The sequence below is a fragment of the Panthera onca genome, chromosome A1 (genome assembly GCF_046562875.1).
Source record: "Panthera onca isolate mPanOnc1 chromosome A1, mPanOnc1 haplotype 2, whole genome shotgun sequence".
In the NCBI taxonomy this organism is placed as follows: Eukaryota; Metazoa; Chordata; class Mammalia; order Carnivora; family Felidae; genus Panthera; species Panthera onca.
Window position 1 is genome coordinate 68,229,914 of NC_138339.1, and position 17,546 is coordinate 68,247,459.

Consider the following 17,546-nt stretch of genomic DNA (forward strand, 5'->3'; position numbering starts at 1 on the left):
TTCGTATTTCTCCCAGTTGGAGTTACTCTTGCAAAATTCTTGCGCCATTAATCCGCCGAGGGATACCCCGCCGGAGCCCGACCCACCCGCCTTCCCACACACCCAGGGAACCCTGCCGGGCTCCTGCCAGCCCACACTCACGAGGAATCATTCCATTTCCTGGCGACCAATCAGGGCTTCGTACGCTGCCGCGCCAGCCAATCCAAGCAAACACACGTTGCCCAGGCCAACTTCGGCCACTTGCTCTCGGGTGCGCCCGGGTTCGAGCTGCGGAAAAACTTGGTACTTTCCAATTGGCTGCAATGGCGGAGGTGGCCCGTAGCCCATTGGCTGCTGCCGCCCCGGCTCTGCCTGGCGTGGAAGCTGAGGGAGCTCCCGAGCGTCAGTGTTGCCCCAAGCCGTGAGTGCGGTGCGGCACGTCACGCCTAGCCACTTACCGCGCCTCGCTTTATCTAAGGTAGCGGTGGGTGGAGGTGCGGAGTTACGGCGGAAGTGAGGCGGCCGGGAGGGGAGGCGACAGGGGCGCCCGGGGCGCCCTGTCCGGGGCGTTTTCCGGAGCTGCTCCGGGCAGCGGGGCGGCGGAGGCCGGCGTGGAGGTCGGGGGTGGTGGACCCCGGCGTCCGGGCGGTGCAGACCTTACAAGTGAGGGAGGTAAGGTATCCCCGGAAGGACCCCAATGCTTGCACCTCGCCTCTCGGCACCGCTCACCAGCTTAAGGACTTGGATGCCCACTAGGCGTTTCTGCATGGCTTAAAAGGGGAAGGGGCAGTAAAAACCTCGCGTCCAGGGCCGCAGTGAAGATTCACTGAGGTCGCGTTCTGTGAGTGGGCACAGTGCTTCCTGGTTCGCAGTAGATGCACAGACAACGTAGGGTCCCATCTTCCCACACCAAGCTCTGAGTGATACTGATAAGAGGCAGCGTTTTCCGGTGCTTAACAATCTTCCAACCCCGATACTAAATGTATTAATTCATCTAAATCGCCAGTAATTTAGTGTTATTATCCCTAATGTACAGTTAAGAAAGGTTACCTGAGCTATTTTGGGATCAGGAGCCAGGACAAAATGACAAATTCAGTATGATGTCAGATTTTTTTAATGTAAAGTCTCTTCTAGCTTGTGATCAACTTCCGGTGTTTTACAGAATAGACCTTTAGACTGTGAAGGCAGAAGCCCAGGGTTGGAATTCTGACTCTGTCGCTTATTAGCTGTGTGATTTTGGACAAAGTGACCTAATTTCATTGTTACTACTTTGTAAAATCAGTATAATAGGATCGGCTTTGAAGGTTGTTGATGAGGATTAAATGAAATAATACAATTTAAAGTGGCCAGGAAGACTGGGCACATAGTAAGTGATCAATAAATGTTAGCTATTATTAAGTAAAGGATTAGAGCATTAGGAGTTCAAAGATGACCTTGGACTCAAACTTAAAGCTGAAATATCATTAGAATTTTTTAAGTTTACTTATTTATTTTGAGAGAGAGGGAAACAGAGAATCCCAAGCAGATGTCAGTGCGCTGTCAGTGCAGAACCCCCATGGGGGATCGAATTCACAAACTGTGAGATGATCTGAGCCCAAACCAAGAGTTGGTTGCTTTACCTACTGAGCCACCCAGGTGTCCCAAGGTATCATTAGAATTTAATATTGCCTTAACTGTTGTAAAAAGTCTCAACATGGTTGTAAAGCTAATACTAAAGCTAAAGTGAGCACTGAAACAGAGGGACATTGGTGACATTGTAGAAGTAGGCTTTTCTGTTGGATTCTTGCTATAGCCAGTCTCAAAAATGAGAACCTACTGTTTTTGAGTTTGAAAACTAAATTACATGGAAACCAATTTGACAGTAAATTTCATATATTAAAAAATAAAAAAAAAAAAAAAAAAAAAAAAGAAAACTAAATTACAAATTCAAAATTGATTGGAAATCAAGGATATGCTGAAATGTTTATGTTAGGTGGAAAAATAATTTAATTTACAAGGCCTTGGTTTGCACAATATCTTGGGGGAAAATCTATGGCATGCTAAATTGAAGCTATTCAACTAAATGAAACCCTTATCAATTGGGAAATTGAAGTTTAAACAATTCTGTTAATAGTTTCTTTCAATGGTGAATTCTGACTTCATATTACATAAGTACGGGTTTTTACAACATTTCACTTTATATTAGAGGTTAAAGTGTTTTTTATGTTTCATATTTAAAATAGAACCTATGGCCATCTCCTTGTGATGTAAATTAAAAAAAAATTTTTTGTTAAAAGTTTATGTATTTTTGAGACAGAGAGACAGAGCTTGAACAGGGGAGGGTCAGAGAGAGAGGGAGACACAGAATCTGAAACAGGCTCCAGGCTCTGAGCTGTCAGCACAGAGCCCGAAGCGGGGCTCGAACTCACGGACTGCGAGATCATGACCTGAGCTGAAGTCTGATGCTTAACCAACTGAGCCACCCAGGCGCCCCATTGTGATGTAAATTTAATGAAAATTGGAGTTGTATTGGTCACAGACTATGATGCTGAGAGATGGCCACAAGACAATTTTTAACTTGGGCAGGCTGCCCGCTTTATGATGGCAGCCACTGTCTACACTAGTGATTATTGCAAAGACATGGGCATAGGAAACATGAACAAAAAGTTTAGTCTAAAGTAAGGAAAAAAATGAAGGTGGACATTACTGAGCACTGAGGAATAGAACTGTCAAAAGTAGATAACCTTTTCTAAGGAGCTGCTAGATTCTGATATGATTAAGTGGTACCTGTTCTCTGAAATGTTAAGTGATGGAATTGGAGAGTTTCCTGATGTAGGTCAAGAAAGGGAATAAAAGAATTAGTAAGAGGGAGTTCAGAATAGTATTTAGAACATTTTTCTCACATTCTTCACAGATGGAGATTTTAGTAGAGCATATTGTATACTTTCCTTTCAATTAATGTGAGTACCCTGCTTTATTAGGAGAGCATCAAGACCTTGATAATAACTCCATACTGCCCAACCCCCAATTTGGGAATATGTTTTGAGAGATATGTTATGCCTGCCCACACACAGATAGTTCAGACAGTAGCCATATTCTCTTTTGGACTTAATCTTGATGAAAAAAGTCCATGCAAGAATGAACTGCCTGGTTAAATACTTCATTGGGCTAAAAAAGAGCTTTCTGAGTTTACACTTACTTTGTTTTCCTTTCCTACCTCCTACTCCAGTACCCTTAAAAGAGGCTCATTACTAGTTTTTAATGTTTTAGCTTTTGTTGTTGTTGCAATTAAAAATTTATTTAAAAGGTGGAATAAGTCAAATTTGAGAGCAAAGACTGGATTATATCCATTTCTTTAGTTCTAGGACCTGGTATATGCTAGATATTTGGCAAATAGTAGACTTACTTGAGAAATTGCTGTATTTAATTATGGCAAAGAATGTTTTAGTCATTCAGAAGCTCAAGGATGATTGGTGTAAATGGGCCCATCTTAGATATCTTGAGGTATTTCATAAGTGAGGCTAGTAGCTCACCATCTACCTCTTTTTCCCACTTTTATTTACTGGGTTCCTACTGCATGTTAGCTAGACTTAAGGAGGATAACATTGAGCAAGTCACACTTCTTGCCCCAAAAGATTTACAGTTAAATTGGAAACGATGACAAGTGAATAATTACAGAGTTGCTGTGAGAAACGTTGGTGGGGTAGGGGGAAGCTAACCTAGTTGTTACAGGAGTCCAGGAAAGAAGAGTAGAAATTAGGCAATAAAGCTCAGCCAGATCATAAAAGGGCCCATGAGCCACATTAAGGAGTTTGACTTTATAGTGATCAGTAAGAGCGATCAGAAAGATTACTAAGGTAAGCACCTCAAAGATTCAGATTCTCATCTTTATAGGTAGTTTTTCTGGCTCACATTTGTGTAATGGATTTGCACAAAGATGATGTTGTCAATGATAATAGCATCCTTACATTTCATCTTTGATTTCTATCAAGGAGTTTTGAAAAAATATCTTATCTGCCAACCACAGGAACCTGGCAGGCAGCCTTTGGGTTTACAGAATATTGTTTGATCATAACAATCCTAGTAATAGATTAGTTTTTCAAGTCTTCTCTAAGAATTTGTGCTTGTTTGTAACATACCTTTGATTAAGGTCGTTGTACTGGCTACCAAGTCAGCTTGAGGGGGAAATCGGATATATTCTTGACTGACATACTTTTTGAATGAGATCATCCACTTTTTAGTCTTTGGGTGAGATCTATATTTTGCATCACTTACATAGATCCTGAATTCTACATTATTGAATTTTATATATATACTTTGCCATGTTTCTGAAAGGATATACCACCCCAAAATATACCACTTTGGAATAGGGATTATTTTGAGCTGAAGGCAGTCAGCAGCAAATGCAGAAAGAGCTGTTTTCCCTCCCATTACTGCCTAAAAGTAGGACATAAACTTCCCTTTGTGAAGGTCTTCCTTCTCTTCTCTCCTATACCAGAAGGAGGACAACTCATCACTGGGCACAGAGTTGACACCATGATTGTCTGAACAAACAAACTTTACTACAATAACTCTTATCTTCTATTAGTTTTCTCTCATATATTTCCTCATAATTTACCACCACTAGAAGCCCAGCCCCCTCTTCCTTTGTTTTATCACTTTTCCACAATTTATCACCCTTTGTTAAAATGGTGTATAAGCCCTAGGTCCAACTGCTTTTTTGGATCTCCATTTCTTTATTGTGAAGGCTTCTGTGCACATAAAAATTAAAATATCAATAGTGAATAAAATGTATATGCCTTTTCTCCTGTTAATATACCTTTGTCAATTTAATTTGTAGGTCTCAGAGACAGAACCTAAGAGAGTAGAGAAAAAGGTTTTTTTCCTCCCCTACAGTTCTATATCATCTTATTGTTTATCATTTTGAATGTCTTGTGTGCCCTGCTTTATGCTATTTAAATATTGACTACAATATTGATTTATTTCTGTCACCTTTAGTTTTTAGACCGGTGGTTCTCACCCCTGGCTGGATAACAGAATAATTAGCAAGGCTTTTTAACGAACTTAGATTATGGGGGCCTGCTCCAGATCAGGGCCCCTGAATCACACTATCTGCACTGGGCCCTGAAATGCAACATCTAAAAACAGTGTCAAAGAAAACCAGAGGCAGACAGAAGTTAAAGTGGTAAAGGCAAATCTTATTCAAGAACTATTGCAATAATGGAGAATAAACCTCAGTGTAGAACTACAGTCCATTCTGAATACAACAGAGACAAGTGGGGATTTGTTGTCAAGGAGCAGGGTGGGGTGGGTGTCCAGTGGATGGAAAATTGCTAAGAGGAAACATTAGGGGGAAGGGGAATTCTGGCTAAATTGACATAGGATTCGTGCTGAACACAGGGCAGTGTGACAAGATCAAGGGTAGGTTGAGGAATTTTTGAGGGTGAGGGGTTTTCGGTAAACTGGCTCAGCAGGATTCTTGATAGAACTGAACCTTGGGGGCCAAGGACAAGCCTAAGAACAAGGCTTGGTTAAAAAGAGCACTCAGAAGAGACTAGGGAGGGAATCTTTGTTAACAGCAACAACTACTACAAAATGTAACAAAGGTGATCCTGATGTATGCATTTGTCCTTGAGAATTACAGCCCCATTCCCATAGAGGTTTGAGGCTTGACATTTCATGTAGATCTTTTCTTGATCTCCTTTGTAGTAGTAACTTGATGGTTCTGTAAACTGTGCAGCTTTTGCCCAGAAGCTTTTTCTCCTTTATCCTTTTTACTGGAGTGCACCAAGGCATCAAAAGGACACAAAATTAAAATAAAACAATTCTTGTTTTGAAGCAAACACACTTCAACAAATATTAAGGACCTATTGTGTTCCAGGCAGTGTTCTAGTTGGTGGGGAAACACTGGTAAATAAGGCAGACAAAGGCCCCTGCTTTGTTAGTTGAAGATGCGATGGTGAAAGAGTAGAATACAGTACACCAATAAATAAACAGGTTAATTTCATAATGTGATAAGCACCACGAAGAAAATAAAAGGAGGATATAATGATGACTTGTAGAAGGCTGTATTTAAGACAGGAGGTTTAAAATGAAGTTGTCATTACAAGTTGTTATTAGTCATGCTCAGATTTGGGATTTAATAATGCAGCATAGAAATAGCAAGTGCAAAGCCCAAAGTCAGTGACAGGCTTGGCCTATTTGAGGGACAGAAAGAAAACCAGTAGGACAAGAATATTGTAGGCAGTGAGGCTTTGACTTTGAGCTACTGGCTCAATTTCCATTGTAAAAATAAATTGTTAAGATGGGGAAGACTGAGTCAAATTGAGGGAAGCCTGGGGAAGCAAGAGGTACCCACTGGGATGAAGCTCTAACTAGGCTTCTGGATCTGGGACTTTGGGGTGCTGTCTCTCCCCATTTCCCCCTCTCTCCTTTGGTCTTTCCACACTTCAGCCTCAGGATAGCCAGATTTTTTGCATGCTTGCATGTTAATCAAAGACTCCTGGAGCGATTATTCTAAAAGAAACCTGCAGAACTGCATGGACTTTTCTAACCCAGCCTACAAAGTCATGCAGTCACAGACCACTTCTTGATGGGAAGTATATCAAAAAATTTGCAGCAATGTATTAAAACCAACACATTACAGAACCCCTCATTATATTAAGTTTATTATCTTTAAGGCTAGTAATCATTGCTCTTTAAAAACATTGTTGAATAGTAGCTTATCTTTGGAATTGTGAATAATATAGTACTTTTATTTTTTATACAGTTAAAATTATTGCCTTAAAATTATGAACCATTTGTTTATGCTGTACTAGTAGTTCTAAAAGTCTTCCTATGACCTCCTTCCTTACACAGATACCTTACTGAGTCCTGTAACATCTCACTGAATGAAATAAAATATTGAAAACGGTACAGTTCTTCAAACTTTTGAAATTGTTCAGAGTTCTGTAGCCCTATCCTGAAAGAATGTATGAGCAGGTTTCTGCTTGTGCTTGTTGTTCATTTGTTTGCTAGAATGAGTCCTAAATCTGTTGGATGTTAAAATTTTAATGGCTGAAGCTCTAAGGACTTTTTTAAAGAATTTATTCCTTGTGTATTTATTTTTATAGTTTGGAAACAGCAATTTTTTTTTTCTTTAAGTTATCTAGAATTCTATAATGTATATCTTTTTGTTATATTCTATTAGGAAGGGAAATAGGATTGTGTTTTATTTTTATAGGAATAATTTTAATAACTCAAAATATGTGATTCTCATCCTTGATTAGGTGTTATTCATCTTGGAAGCTTTTAGGAAAACTATGCCCAGGTCCTACTCTCAGAGATTCTGAATAGTTGATTTGGGGTGGGATTCAGGTGTAAGTATCTTTGACAGCTCCCCAGGTGATTCTGTTATGAAGCCAGATTTGAGACTCCTCGGTCTACTGCGTCAAACTGTGATCTTTGCTGATGCTAATCCTTGTCTCTGTAACAGGAAAAAGGAAAAAAGAAAAAAAAAAAATGGAAGGCCTGCCTGATGCTGCTGACTTTGCGACTAGACTTAAAAACACTCTCATCCAGTATCATAGCATTGAAGACGATAAGTGGCGAGTTGCCAAGAAAATGGTAAGTAAATTACTTCTATTTGGGGTTTATCCTTTATCTAATGAGTTGGTTGATGACTTTCAAAATGGTAAGGGAAAATAGGACCATTCTTTGGAAAGATGTGCAGGATAGATAATTATGCTAATAAAATCAGTGTTTTTACATCTCACCAAGGCAAAAACGTAATAATCCTGTACTGCTTTCATTACTGCTTTAGCTAGCGGACATGAGAATAGACTCTTGGCAACAAGAGCCTATAGTATAGCTTCTAAAGTCAACATATAGAATGTATGGATAGTTTGGAAGAGTTTCAGATATTTCAGTAAGCCTGTGAGGGTGGCCATTTCGTTTTCTTTCTTACCAGTGGGACTTGTCCAAACTATCACATGGCTGAGTGTTGACAGAAGTAGCCCTGGATCCAGGACTCTTGCAGTGAAGCACTCTAGCTTGTCTGATGGTCAAGATTTCTTGGGAAATGATCAGAAAAAGGATGTAGGGACTAATTCAAGGTAGCACTGCCATAATAGCTGTGACCTGTTTGATTTAAAAAAATATACATGAGCAAGGTCAGAATGAAATATTCAGCATTCCTTTTGTCTTAGTCTAAATGTGTCAGTAATGGTAAATAGATAAGATTGGAGTGAGGCAAATAATAATGGCTGGCAAGACAGAGCCTTCACTGGATCTTAACAGTGTTTGGATCTCATTAAGCTACTAAAAAATCTTTTTTGGAGGTCTGTACTTTAAGGAAGATGTGAAGAACTTTAGGAAACAGAAGAAATTCAGATATGGATCATTTGATGGCATAAAAGACTTCTATGTATCTCTTTGAATATTTACTTAAGTTTTATTTTAATGCAAGGACATGCTCTGCAATTTGAAATTGTTGGTTTTATGTCCACATTTCTAGCTAGGTGATTATTTATGTCCATATACTGTTTTTATTTTTCTAGAAAGATGTAACAATTTGGAGAAAACCTTCAGAAGAATTTAATGGATACCTGTAAGTAAATTCTTCTAGTTTTATGTAGCTCTTAAGACATTGCCAAATTTCCTATATATAAATGATCACTAAGTCATCATTGCCAGTGAAATTTGGCTTTAATATTTTAAACTTTCTGGGAAGCAAATCACCTTATGAATTCAGAGTCTTAAAATGTCTATATCCCTTGTGGACTGAGGTGGTGGTAAGGGAATCATAAATAATGATATCAAATGGCCGATAAAATCTTAACTTCTTAGCATGTTGTATAAGACCTTTCTAGTCTTCTATATTTACTCAGTGCTATAGCATACTTTATTCTAAGAATTCATCTTAAAGAAATCATAAGAAAGATAATAGTTGAGTACTTATCTCTTCCATCACAGCATTACTTACAATATTAAAAATTACCAACAACTTGAATAATCAATAGAGAATGGTTAAATTTTGAAACGTGGTATCTTACAGTCTTTAAAAACTACATTTTGGGGCGCCTGGGTGGCGCAGTCGGTTAAGCGGCCGACTTCAGCCAGGTCACGATCTCGCGGTCCATGAGTTCGAGCCCCGCGTCAGGCTCTGGGCTGATGGCTCGGAGCCTGGAGCCTGTTTCTGATTCTGTGTCTCCCTCTCTCTCTGCCCCTCCCCCGTTCATGCTCTGTCTCTCTCTGTCCCAAAAATAAATAAAAAAAAAAAAAAAAAACGTTGAAAAGAAAAAGAAAAAAAATAAATAAATAAAAACTACATTTTAAAATATTATTTAAAAACCCAAGAAAATGCTCACAATGTAATGTAAAGTGAATAAAGCAGAATACCAAATTGCAGGTAGCACAATTGTGAGTTGACTTTATATATATATTTTTAAATTTTTTTTAATGTTTATTTTTGAGAGAGAGAGAGAGAGAGACAGAGTGCAAGGTGGGGAGGAGCAGAGAGAGAGGGAGACACAGAACCCAAAGCTCTAGGCTTTGAGCTGTCAGCACCAGAGCCCGACACAGGGCTCAAACCCACAAACTGCAAGATCATGACCTGAGCCGAAGTTGGCCACTTAGCCGACTGAGCCACCCAGGTGCCCCTATATACTTTTATATATTAAAATGTTTTTACTTGGAGCTCCTGGTGGCTCATTCAGATGTGCGTCTGACCCTTGATTTCAGCTCAGGTCATGATCCCAAGGTTGTGGGATCAAGCCCCGTGTAGGACTCTGTGCTGATAGGGCAAAGCCTGCTTGGGATGCTGGCCTTCCCTCTGCCCCTCCCCTGCTTGCTGGAGCACACATGTGTGCACGCTCTCTGTCTCTAAAATAAAAAAATAAAAAATAAATGTTTTTACTTAACACCAAACATATACCTCTAGATTGCAGTTTTATATGTGATTTTTGTTTCCATTTTTTTTGGTATTTACATATAGTTGAACACGAATTACGCTTTTAACCAGAAAAAAAATAATTGTTTTTTAAAGCCAGTGGAGACAATTGCCTTGTGTAATTGCAGTGGAATGTTCACATCCTTGGGACTCAGCCCTTTTAAAAATGAAACTGTTCTGAAGTATAATACCAAAGATAGCATTTCCAGAAAAATGAGTTATACAATATTTATGTCAAGGACCAGGAAACTGGAGTTGCGGATTAAGCATTGTAAGCAAGTGTGAATTAATCATTTAGATCACCAATTCCCAGTAGGGGTTGAAAAGCATAAAAAGTGCCAAGAGAGCATTACACTTGGTGATTTGAGAGAACTTCATAGAAGAGTCAGCATATGAGCTGACCTTTAAAGGAGGAATGGCTATTTCTTAGGGAATGAAGAACTGATTCGTATTCCAGGCAGAGGGGATTGCATCTCCTCCAGAAACACACATGGGAAACACTCTAAGGAGTTTGTTTAGGGAAGTAGAAGTTGTGTTCGTATAGCTGGAGCATAAAGTAAGGGTGAGGAGAGCATATGTCTGAAGGATTTTTGAATTCTAGAATAAGAAATTCAGTATTGCACTTACCCTTGTTTACCCCTGACCTCCCAGGTCCTCAAAGATTTTGAACTTCCTCTGATAGCACTGCGAAAAATGGAACATGGAAATGAGTGTGGAGAGTTTAGAGAAGAGGTTTTGCCCTGGGAATCCATGGCTAGCTTTTTGAAGTTTCCTTAAGATCATATATATAATTTGGGGTCAATGTTATATTCCTGGGAAGAGATCTTTGGCTTTTTTTTTTTTTTTTTTTTTAAGAAACTTAAAGAGACATGTGATCCAAAGAGCTAGAAATGGTTGCAGTGTCGAGTTGGACGCAGAGTGGCCTAACTAAGTGGGAGTTGATAAGGGCAGGTGAACGTGACAGAGATCTAAAGGTGGTGGAGGTAATGATAGCTAACATTTATTGAGAGCCAAATATTGTCCTGAGCACTTTACATTTAGGAAGTCATCTTGATAAAACATGGTGACTTTAGTTGTGACTACTGAAATAGGGTTGAGAGAGTCCAAGTTGAATCCCACATATCTAATTTGGGTGACTGGATTAACTTGTATTGCCCCCACTCCCACCATCCACCCAAAGTTAGAGAACACAGGAGGGAAGAGCAGATTTAGGATAGGGGAGACAATATAAGTTTGAGCTGGAAGCATTTACAAGACGATAAAACAGCTTCAGATGCTTTAAAAAAACTTTTAGAGGGGCGCCTGGGTGGCTCAGTAGGTTAAGCGTTCTCCTCTTGATTTCAGCTCGGGTCATGATTTTGTGGTTCTTGAGATCGAGCGCCATGCCAGGCTCTGCACTGACAGTGTGGAGCCTGCTTGGGATTCTCTCTCTCCCCCTCTCTCTGCCCCTCCCCCACGCACATGCATGCTCTCTTCTCTCTCTCCCTGAAAATAAATAAATACACTTAGAAAAAAGACTTTTAGAAAGACCCCCCCTCTGAAAGGTTACTGATAGAGTTAAAGCTGGTCTATCTCTCATTTCTTCTCTTTTCTTTCCTCCCCAGTTAACTAGTATCTTAAAGTGTATGTTATTCCTGTTTTATTCTTTGACCACATATGTGTGTGTGTTTCCGTCAGTAATTTCCTTTAATTTTTTCCATTTAACATTGTGTTTTCAAGATTTAGCCATGTTGTTACATGTAGACCTATTCTTCCGTGTTCATAAGAAAATGCTGCGATGTGTTTACCTGTATTTGCAAATTTGCCTACTGACAAATTTTTAGGTTGTTGTCAGTTATCCCTTATAAGGTACAGTGCTATAGTAAACTTCTTAGGTATTTGTCTCCTACACACGTGTGATTTTCTTTGGGCGTGCACCTGGGTTGGCTATACTAGACGTTAACCAAATTGCTCTCTAAAGTGATGGTAGCAGTCTGAGAGTTCTCATTCCCTTCCATTCAGTACTGGTTATGTTTTTAATCTCTGCCAATCTCAGGGGTGTGAGATGGTATCTTGTTGCTATTTGCTTGATTATGAGTGAAGTTGAGCATCTTTCCTAAATTTATCGACATTTCAGGGCAATCTTAACGTATCCTTTGCCCATCTTTTCTTTAGATTATATTTGTCTCATTAGTTTATAGGAATTAATTATGTATTCTCTGTAATAATTATGTCTGTTCATATGTGTTGCACATGCCTTCTTCCAGTCTGTGCTGGTTTTAAAAGAAACTTACTAATTTTGTCATTTGTGATATGCAAGTTTTTAATTTCAACTGTCTCATATTATTTGTGTTTTTGTGTGATTTATGTATGCAAGAAATCCCCCTGTATCTTGAGTTCACAAAGTTCAAAGTTTTAAATTTTATGTGGTGGTTTTTAGTCTATCTGGAATTAATTGTTTTGAATGCTGTCAAGTAGCGGTTCAGTTTTTAATTTCTCTATTAGGATAAGTGTTGAATCAAAGCACCATTTATGGAATAGTACATCCTTTCCCCATTGATATGTAATGCCACCTTTGAAACATGCCAAGTTCTGATAAAATTCACGAGCCAATCCTCGGTGTTCTCTTCCTGGGTGACCTATTTTTCTTTTCTTGTCATAAAAAAGTTTTTGAAAGAGCAAAAATATATGTATACTAATGACATGTTAGAGCATAACTGAAAAAAGAACAGCATACAAAATAGATGAAGCATTAGCGTTCTGCCAACTGTTTTCAGCTATCCCGTAACATGAAGGTACTTTACTATGTTCATGACAACATAATTTGCCATGCATATCTTATCAGATTTGAGGGCAAACAGTACAGTCTGATAAAATAATTGACATCACTACATTTATCAGAAAAACAGTTGGAATTTACTCCCTTTAAAAAATCTTTGTTAACTTGTACTCTTTTTGAAGTTAGCTCTGAACGATGCGGGCATGCTGAGATTTTTCATTCTAATAGCATTTGACTTTAATATTCTTTCTCCAGTTTCAAAGCCCAAGGTGTTATAGATGACATCGTCAATAGTGTAATAGACCATATACGCCCCGGTCCCTGTCGCTTGGATTGGGACAGCTTAATGACTTCAATGGATATTTTGGAACACTTTGAAGAGGTATTTATTTAGAAACATTACTTCAGATTGTGTGTGTGTTTGTGAGAGAGAGGCAGAGAGACAGAGCGAGCATGTAAGCATGAGCATGTATACATACACGTATTCATTGCTTTGAGAGTAGGTAGTCACGGCAAAGATCTCATAGGGGAATCCTTGATGCCTTTTAAAAAGCTTGAGTTTCCTCATATTAACTAATGAATATTTGTCAGAACTGAATTTGTTTTCCACAATAGCTCTACCCTTGCTGCTTAAGAAAATTGTCAGCGTCTTTAATGAGGCTTTGAAATCTAAAATTCTGAAAACACCACCATCGTATTCAGGTTTCTAGGTAATTGTATGTTTTTCCATTAATTATTAAGCCAAAATTAAAGACCAAAGATAAAAATGCCACCTTAGGCATTAGAGAATTATGTAACCAAAGTGGGTTGTCTTCTTTTTCTATTTTTATTAATTCATTCTTGCCATGTTTGAATTTCTTTATTGAACTATTTGGTGTTTTAGTCCAAGGATTTGTGGATTTTATTTTAAACACCTGTAGTCTACACCATCTATTTCCATGTTGAATATCATATAGGATAAAAGGCCACTGTATTGAATTAGAGATTTGGATACTGGGCAACTTAACTCTTTGTGTTTTGATCATATATCTTATTCACAAACATACAGTAGCAGTGATATTTAGAATAGAGATCTAAACCTGTAAGAATCACTGTAAGAATTGTTATCAATAATAATTATAATACATTTTAAATGAGTATCAGTTTTTTACTAAAGATTAATTAGTGATACATGAGTCAATATATATTTCCTTAGTAATACCTCTTACCTGTTCCCTTTCAGAATTGCTGTGTGATGCGTTATACTACTGCTGGCCAGCTTTGGAATATAATTTCCCCAAGAGAGTTTGTTGATTTCTCCTACACTGTGGGCTATGAAGAAGGGCTTCTATCCTGTGGTAATTATATCAAAACCTTAAACTTTTTTTCATTTGTTTTAAATATTTGAGTTTTCTAGGCTGGATGTTTCTTTCTACGTGAGATATATTTTCAGCCTTCACACTTATTTTGTAATCACTTTAAGCTTTGCAAACACCCTAGGAAGTAAAATAACAATATCAAGTAGGGTTTGGGAATCTTTCTGGTAAGTTTTTTTTTCTCAGTTACATGGTAGCTTCCACGTTGTGGCTGACAAATATGAGTTAAATGACTGCCTATGAGAAAGGGATATAGTAAATGGATTTCCTTTTAAGTCACTCTCAGAAAACAACTTCTTAGTCATATCCATAGAAAGAATAGACTTGGTATGTGTTAGAGTGTTTTTCTTTCCTTGAGCTGTATAATAGTTGTCTTCTAAAAATTAAAAATACTGCTCTTAGAAGGCTCCTGCTTTCTGAAATAGATCTATAGGTAAATTGATCTTTTTTTTATGTGTAGTATATACTTGAGTTAGCAGTTGTAGGTAAGTATCTCCTTGTTCACTCTTAACCAGCCAGTACCAAAGTTGGATGTGGTAGTGCCTTTAGGGAGTAGTGGTGGTACCATAGTTTTGATTTTTGGTACCTTGAAGCCTGGATGCTACAGCCACAATTCATAGTTTCCAAGGAGTTACCAGGATGACATAATGTTACCTATTCTGACGTGACTAGAACTTTCCCCATTACCTACTTACCAGCCCCCTGCCAGAATTCTAGTTGGTAATTATCTTTTTCATTCTTCCATGGTCACTCTTAGGGCTTAGTTTTTCATCTACATGGATAAGAAGAAAAATAGTTAAACAAGATATCTGATGATAATTTTTAATGAGAATTTTAGACTAATCTCAGTCACTGCTAAGTGTTAATTTAAAATTTCCTTGTAGGGGTAAGTCTTGACTGGAGTGAAAAGAGACCAGAATTTATTCGTGGATATAACCATCCCTGTGGTTGGTTTTGTGTTCCGCTTAAAGACAATCCTCACCAGAGTCTTTTGACAGGCTATATTCAGACGGATCTGCGTGGGATGATTCCGCAGTCTGCAGTCAACACAGCCATGGCAAGCACTTTAATCAACTTCTATGGTGATTTACAAAAAGCCTTACAAAAGGCATAATATGTTTAAACTTGTAGTATAGTAGACCCCAGAGTCAACTTTTGCTCTCAGCTGCGTGGCCTGTAAAAATCATCCTTTCCTCTCCTCCATGTAGCCTGTGGAAACATTTGAGATGATTTGTTGGTTTATTTTATTCCCAAACTAAATAGTTATCTAAGAGAGGGCATTTCAGTTTTCTTAAATAGTTATTTGCACAGTGTTTGGTACAGCAGTGTGTCTGAGCATGGAGACTATGACAGAGATCCATGAAGAAGTAGGTATACTTCTTTGACCTAAACTCTTTAGAAACTGAGTGGTGACTCAGTATGAATATTTTGCCTGCTTGGAAATTAGAGAAAGCATAAGCTTCATGCTATTAGTTAAAATCATCTATTTTAGAGGTTTATGAACATTTTATAAGTTTTAACTTTTTCTGGAAGTTAAATATTAGTGTTTTACTTTGGTATGCTATATGAGTTTGTCAATATCTTGGACAAAAGAAAAAAGCTGTTTATATTTTGTAAAGGTGATTTTCATTGTCAGTTGACTTGCACTACTTTATAAGTATTGAAAAAATCAGAAATAAAAATAAAGTAACTATAAATACAATTCAAATACAATTCTGTTTTGATACCTAGATAACATTATTTTGTGGATATCTTTAAAAATGTATTTGTGTCTTTCTGTGAGTTTATTTTGGAAGTCTTAAAAAGCATTTATGCATGGATAAGACAGTACAAAACTGCCAAATGTGTGCTGGGGACACCACATTGATTGGGTTGTGTGAAAGGGTTGGGGGGTATCCTCTATTCACCAACAGAAAATTATCTGTCTATAAAGTCAAATTCAGTGAATGTTTTCTTCATGTTTCATTTTTTTAAAGATAAGCCCTCAAGAAATAGCTTTAATTCTGAGAAGTATCTGATATTCTTTAGGAAAATAATGAGATTTTCAGTCTTTCTCATTTGACCCATGTTCATGTTTCAAAGTATCACTCACCTCATAAAGTATTACTGACTACATCATAAACATTGTGACAGATCTTCATCTGGTGCTTTAACAAATGCATTCATAGATTTATCCACATGCCTGGATGAGTCATTTTATAACTAGCATGGATGAGAATAGGTCCCTTGAGTCTAGGGCTGCCTTAAATGAACATTCCTGAATAATTTTAACATTCCAAATGATTCTTTGGCTTTTGAACTAACCACCTGGTTTACTTTTAAAATGAGATCTTGAGGCAACTCATTCAGTGTAGCCATGAAGATGTGTGTATTTATGTTCGTGTATGGGCACACGTTTTGAAATCTATCTTCGTGTTCAGTGTGAGTTCTTTATGTGGTACTATTACTGTTTCCATCATTTGTTTCTCCTTTTCCTCCTCCTCCCTTCCTCCTCTCTCTCCTCCTCCTTTCTTTTTCTCTTCCTTCTCCTCCACCTCTCCCTCCTTCCTTCCCTTACTCCCCTTCTTATTCTCCTTCTCCTTTTTCTCCTTTTTGATTAATATATTCCAGTGTTCTGTCTAGGATGGCAAAATACCAGCAGATGTCCAGTTACAGGGTGCCCAGATTGTGTGAGGGATTTGTGATTAGATTGCCTGAACTGGGTACCCCCAAAGCAAATAAACTGTCCACTCAGCAACTCTAATGTTCTCTTTGTCCTTTTCAACTTATACCTCCAATTAGTGATTACATAATCCACTGTTGAATTGGACCCATTGCACATAAAAGGACACTCATGGAAACATTTTTATTGCAATATTGAATCATATGATAGTTTGAGAAATAGTATTTGAATTACCTGAAATGTATATGCAGCTTCTAGATGGCACTTTAGATCTGCTACATTCTAGCTGTACTTCTTTTTTTTTAACAGCCTTATTGAAATATAATTTACATGCTATACAACTTACTGGTTGTAAGTATACAATCCAGTAATTTTTGAATACATCTATAATTGTGCAGCCATCACCACAATCCAGCTTTAGAACATTTTCATCAACCAAAAAGATCCCTTTGCCTGTTTGCAGACTCATATCTAACCAAAGTTTAGCATAGTTGCCAGCATACAGGGGATGAGAAAGATTACAGCAGGTTTTATTTGGTTTTGTTTTTAAGAGTAGATTCTAAGTTCAGGTACCTCGTGGTAATATTTTAAATAAGTTATCTGAAATACCATAATTATACAAAAATTTAATAATATGGGTTGGGATTACTTTTTTTTTTTTTTTTTTTTTTAAATTTTTTTTTTTTTTTCAACGTTTTTTTTTATTTATTTTTGGGACAGAGAGAGACAGAGCATGAATTGGGGAGGGGCAGAGAGAGAGGGAGACACAGAATCGGAAACAGGCTCCAGGCTCCGAGCCATCAGCCCAGAGCCTGACGCGGGGCTCGAACTCACAGACCGCGAGATCGTGACCTGGCTGAAGTCGGACACTTAACCGACTGCGCC

The 17,546-nt window shown here is 38.1% G+C and overlaps 1 protein-coding gene across 3 annotated transcripts; it reads left to right on the forward strand.

Annotated features, from left to right (window-relative positions):
- Positions 1-216: 216 nt before the first annotated feature.
- Positions 217-17,260, forward strand: STARD4 (StAR related lipid transfer domain containing 4). Of its 3 annotated transcripts, none has more exons than XM_060635212.3 (6): positions 217-457; positions 7,433-7,563; positions 8,496-8,545; positions 12,900-13,026; positions 13,867-13,981; positions 14,884-17,260. In XM_060635212.3, exons 2-6 carry the CDS (start codon positions 7,459-7,461, stop codon positions 15,111-15,113), a joined length of 627 nt encoding a protein of 208 aa, XP_060491195.1. In that variant the 5' UTR covers positions 217-457; positions 7,433-7,458; the 3' UTR covers positions 15,114-17,260. The 3 variants fall into 3 exon arrangements, with proteins under 3 accessions (XP_060491195.1, XP_060491197.1, XP_060491198.1); XM_060635214.3 differs by lacking the exon at positions 217-457 and adding an exon at positions 464-651; XM_060635215.3 differs by lacking the exon at positions 217-457 and adding an exon at positions 6,817-6,929.
- Positions 17,261-17,546: the final 286 nt, after the last annotated feature.

Excerpts from the sequence above, each read along its gene's own strand:
- STARD4 (XM_060635212.3), top strand. The coding sequence starts at position 7,459 with ATGGAAGGCCTGCCTGATGCTGCTGACTTTGCGACTAGACTTAAAAAC. Across the intron at positions 8,546-12,899 it reads GAAGAATTTAATGGATACCT|TTTCAAAGCCCAAGGTGTTA; the intron begins GTAAGTAAATTC and ends TTCTTTCTCCAG. Across the intron at positions 13,027-13,866 it reads TTTTGGAACACTTTGAAGAG|AATTGCTGTGTGATGCGTTA; the intron begins GTATTTATTTAG and ends GTTCCCTTTCAG.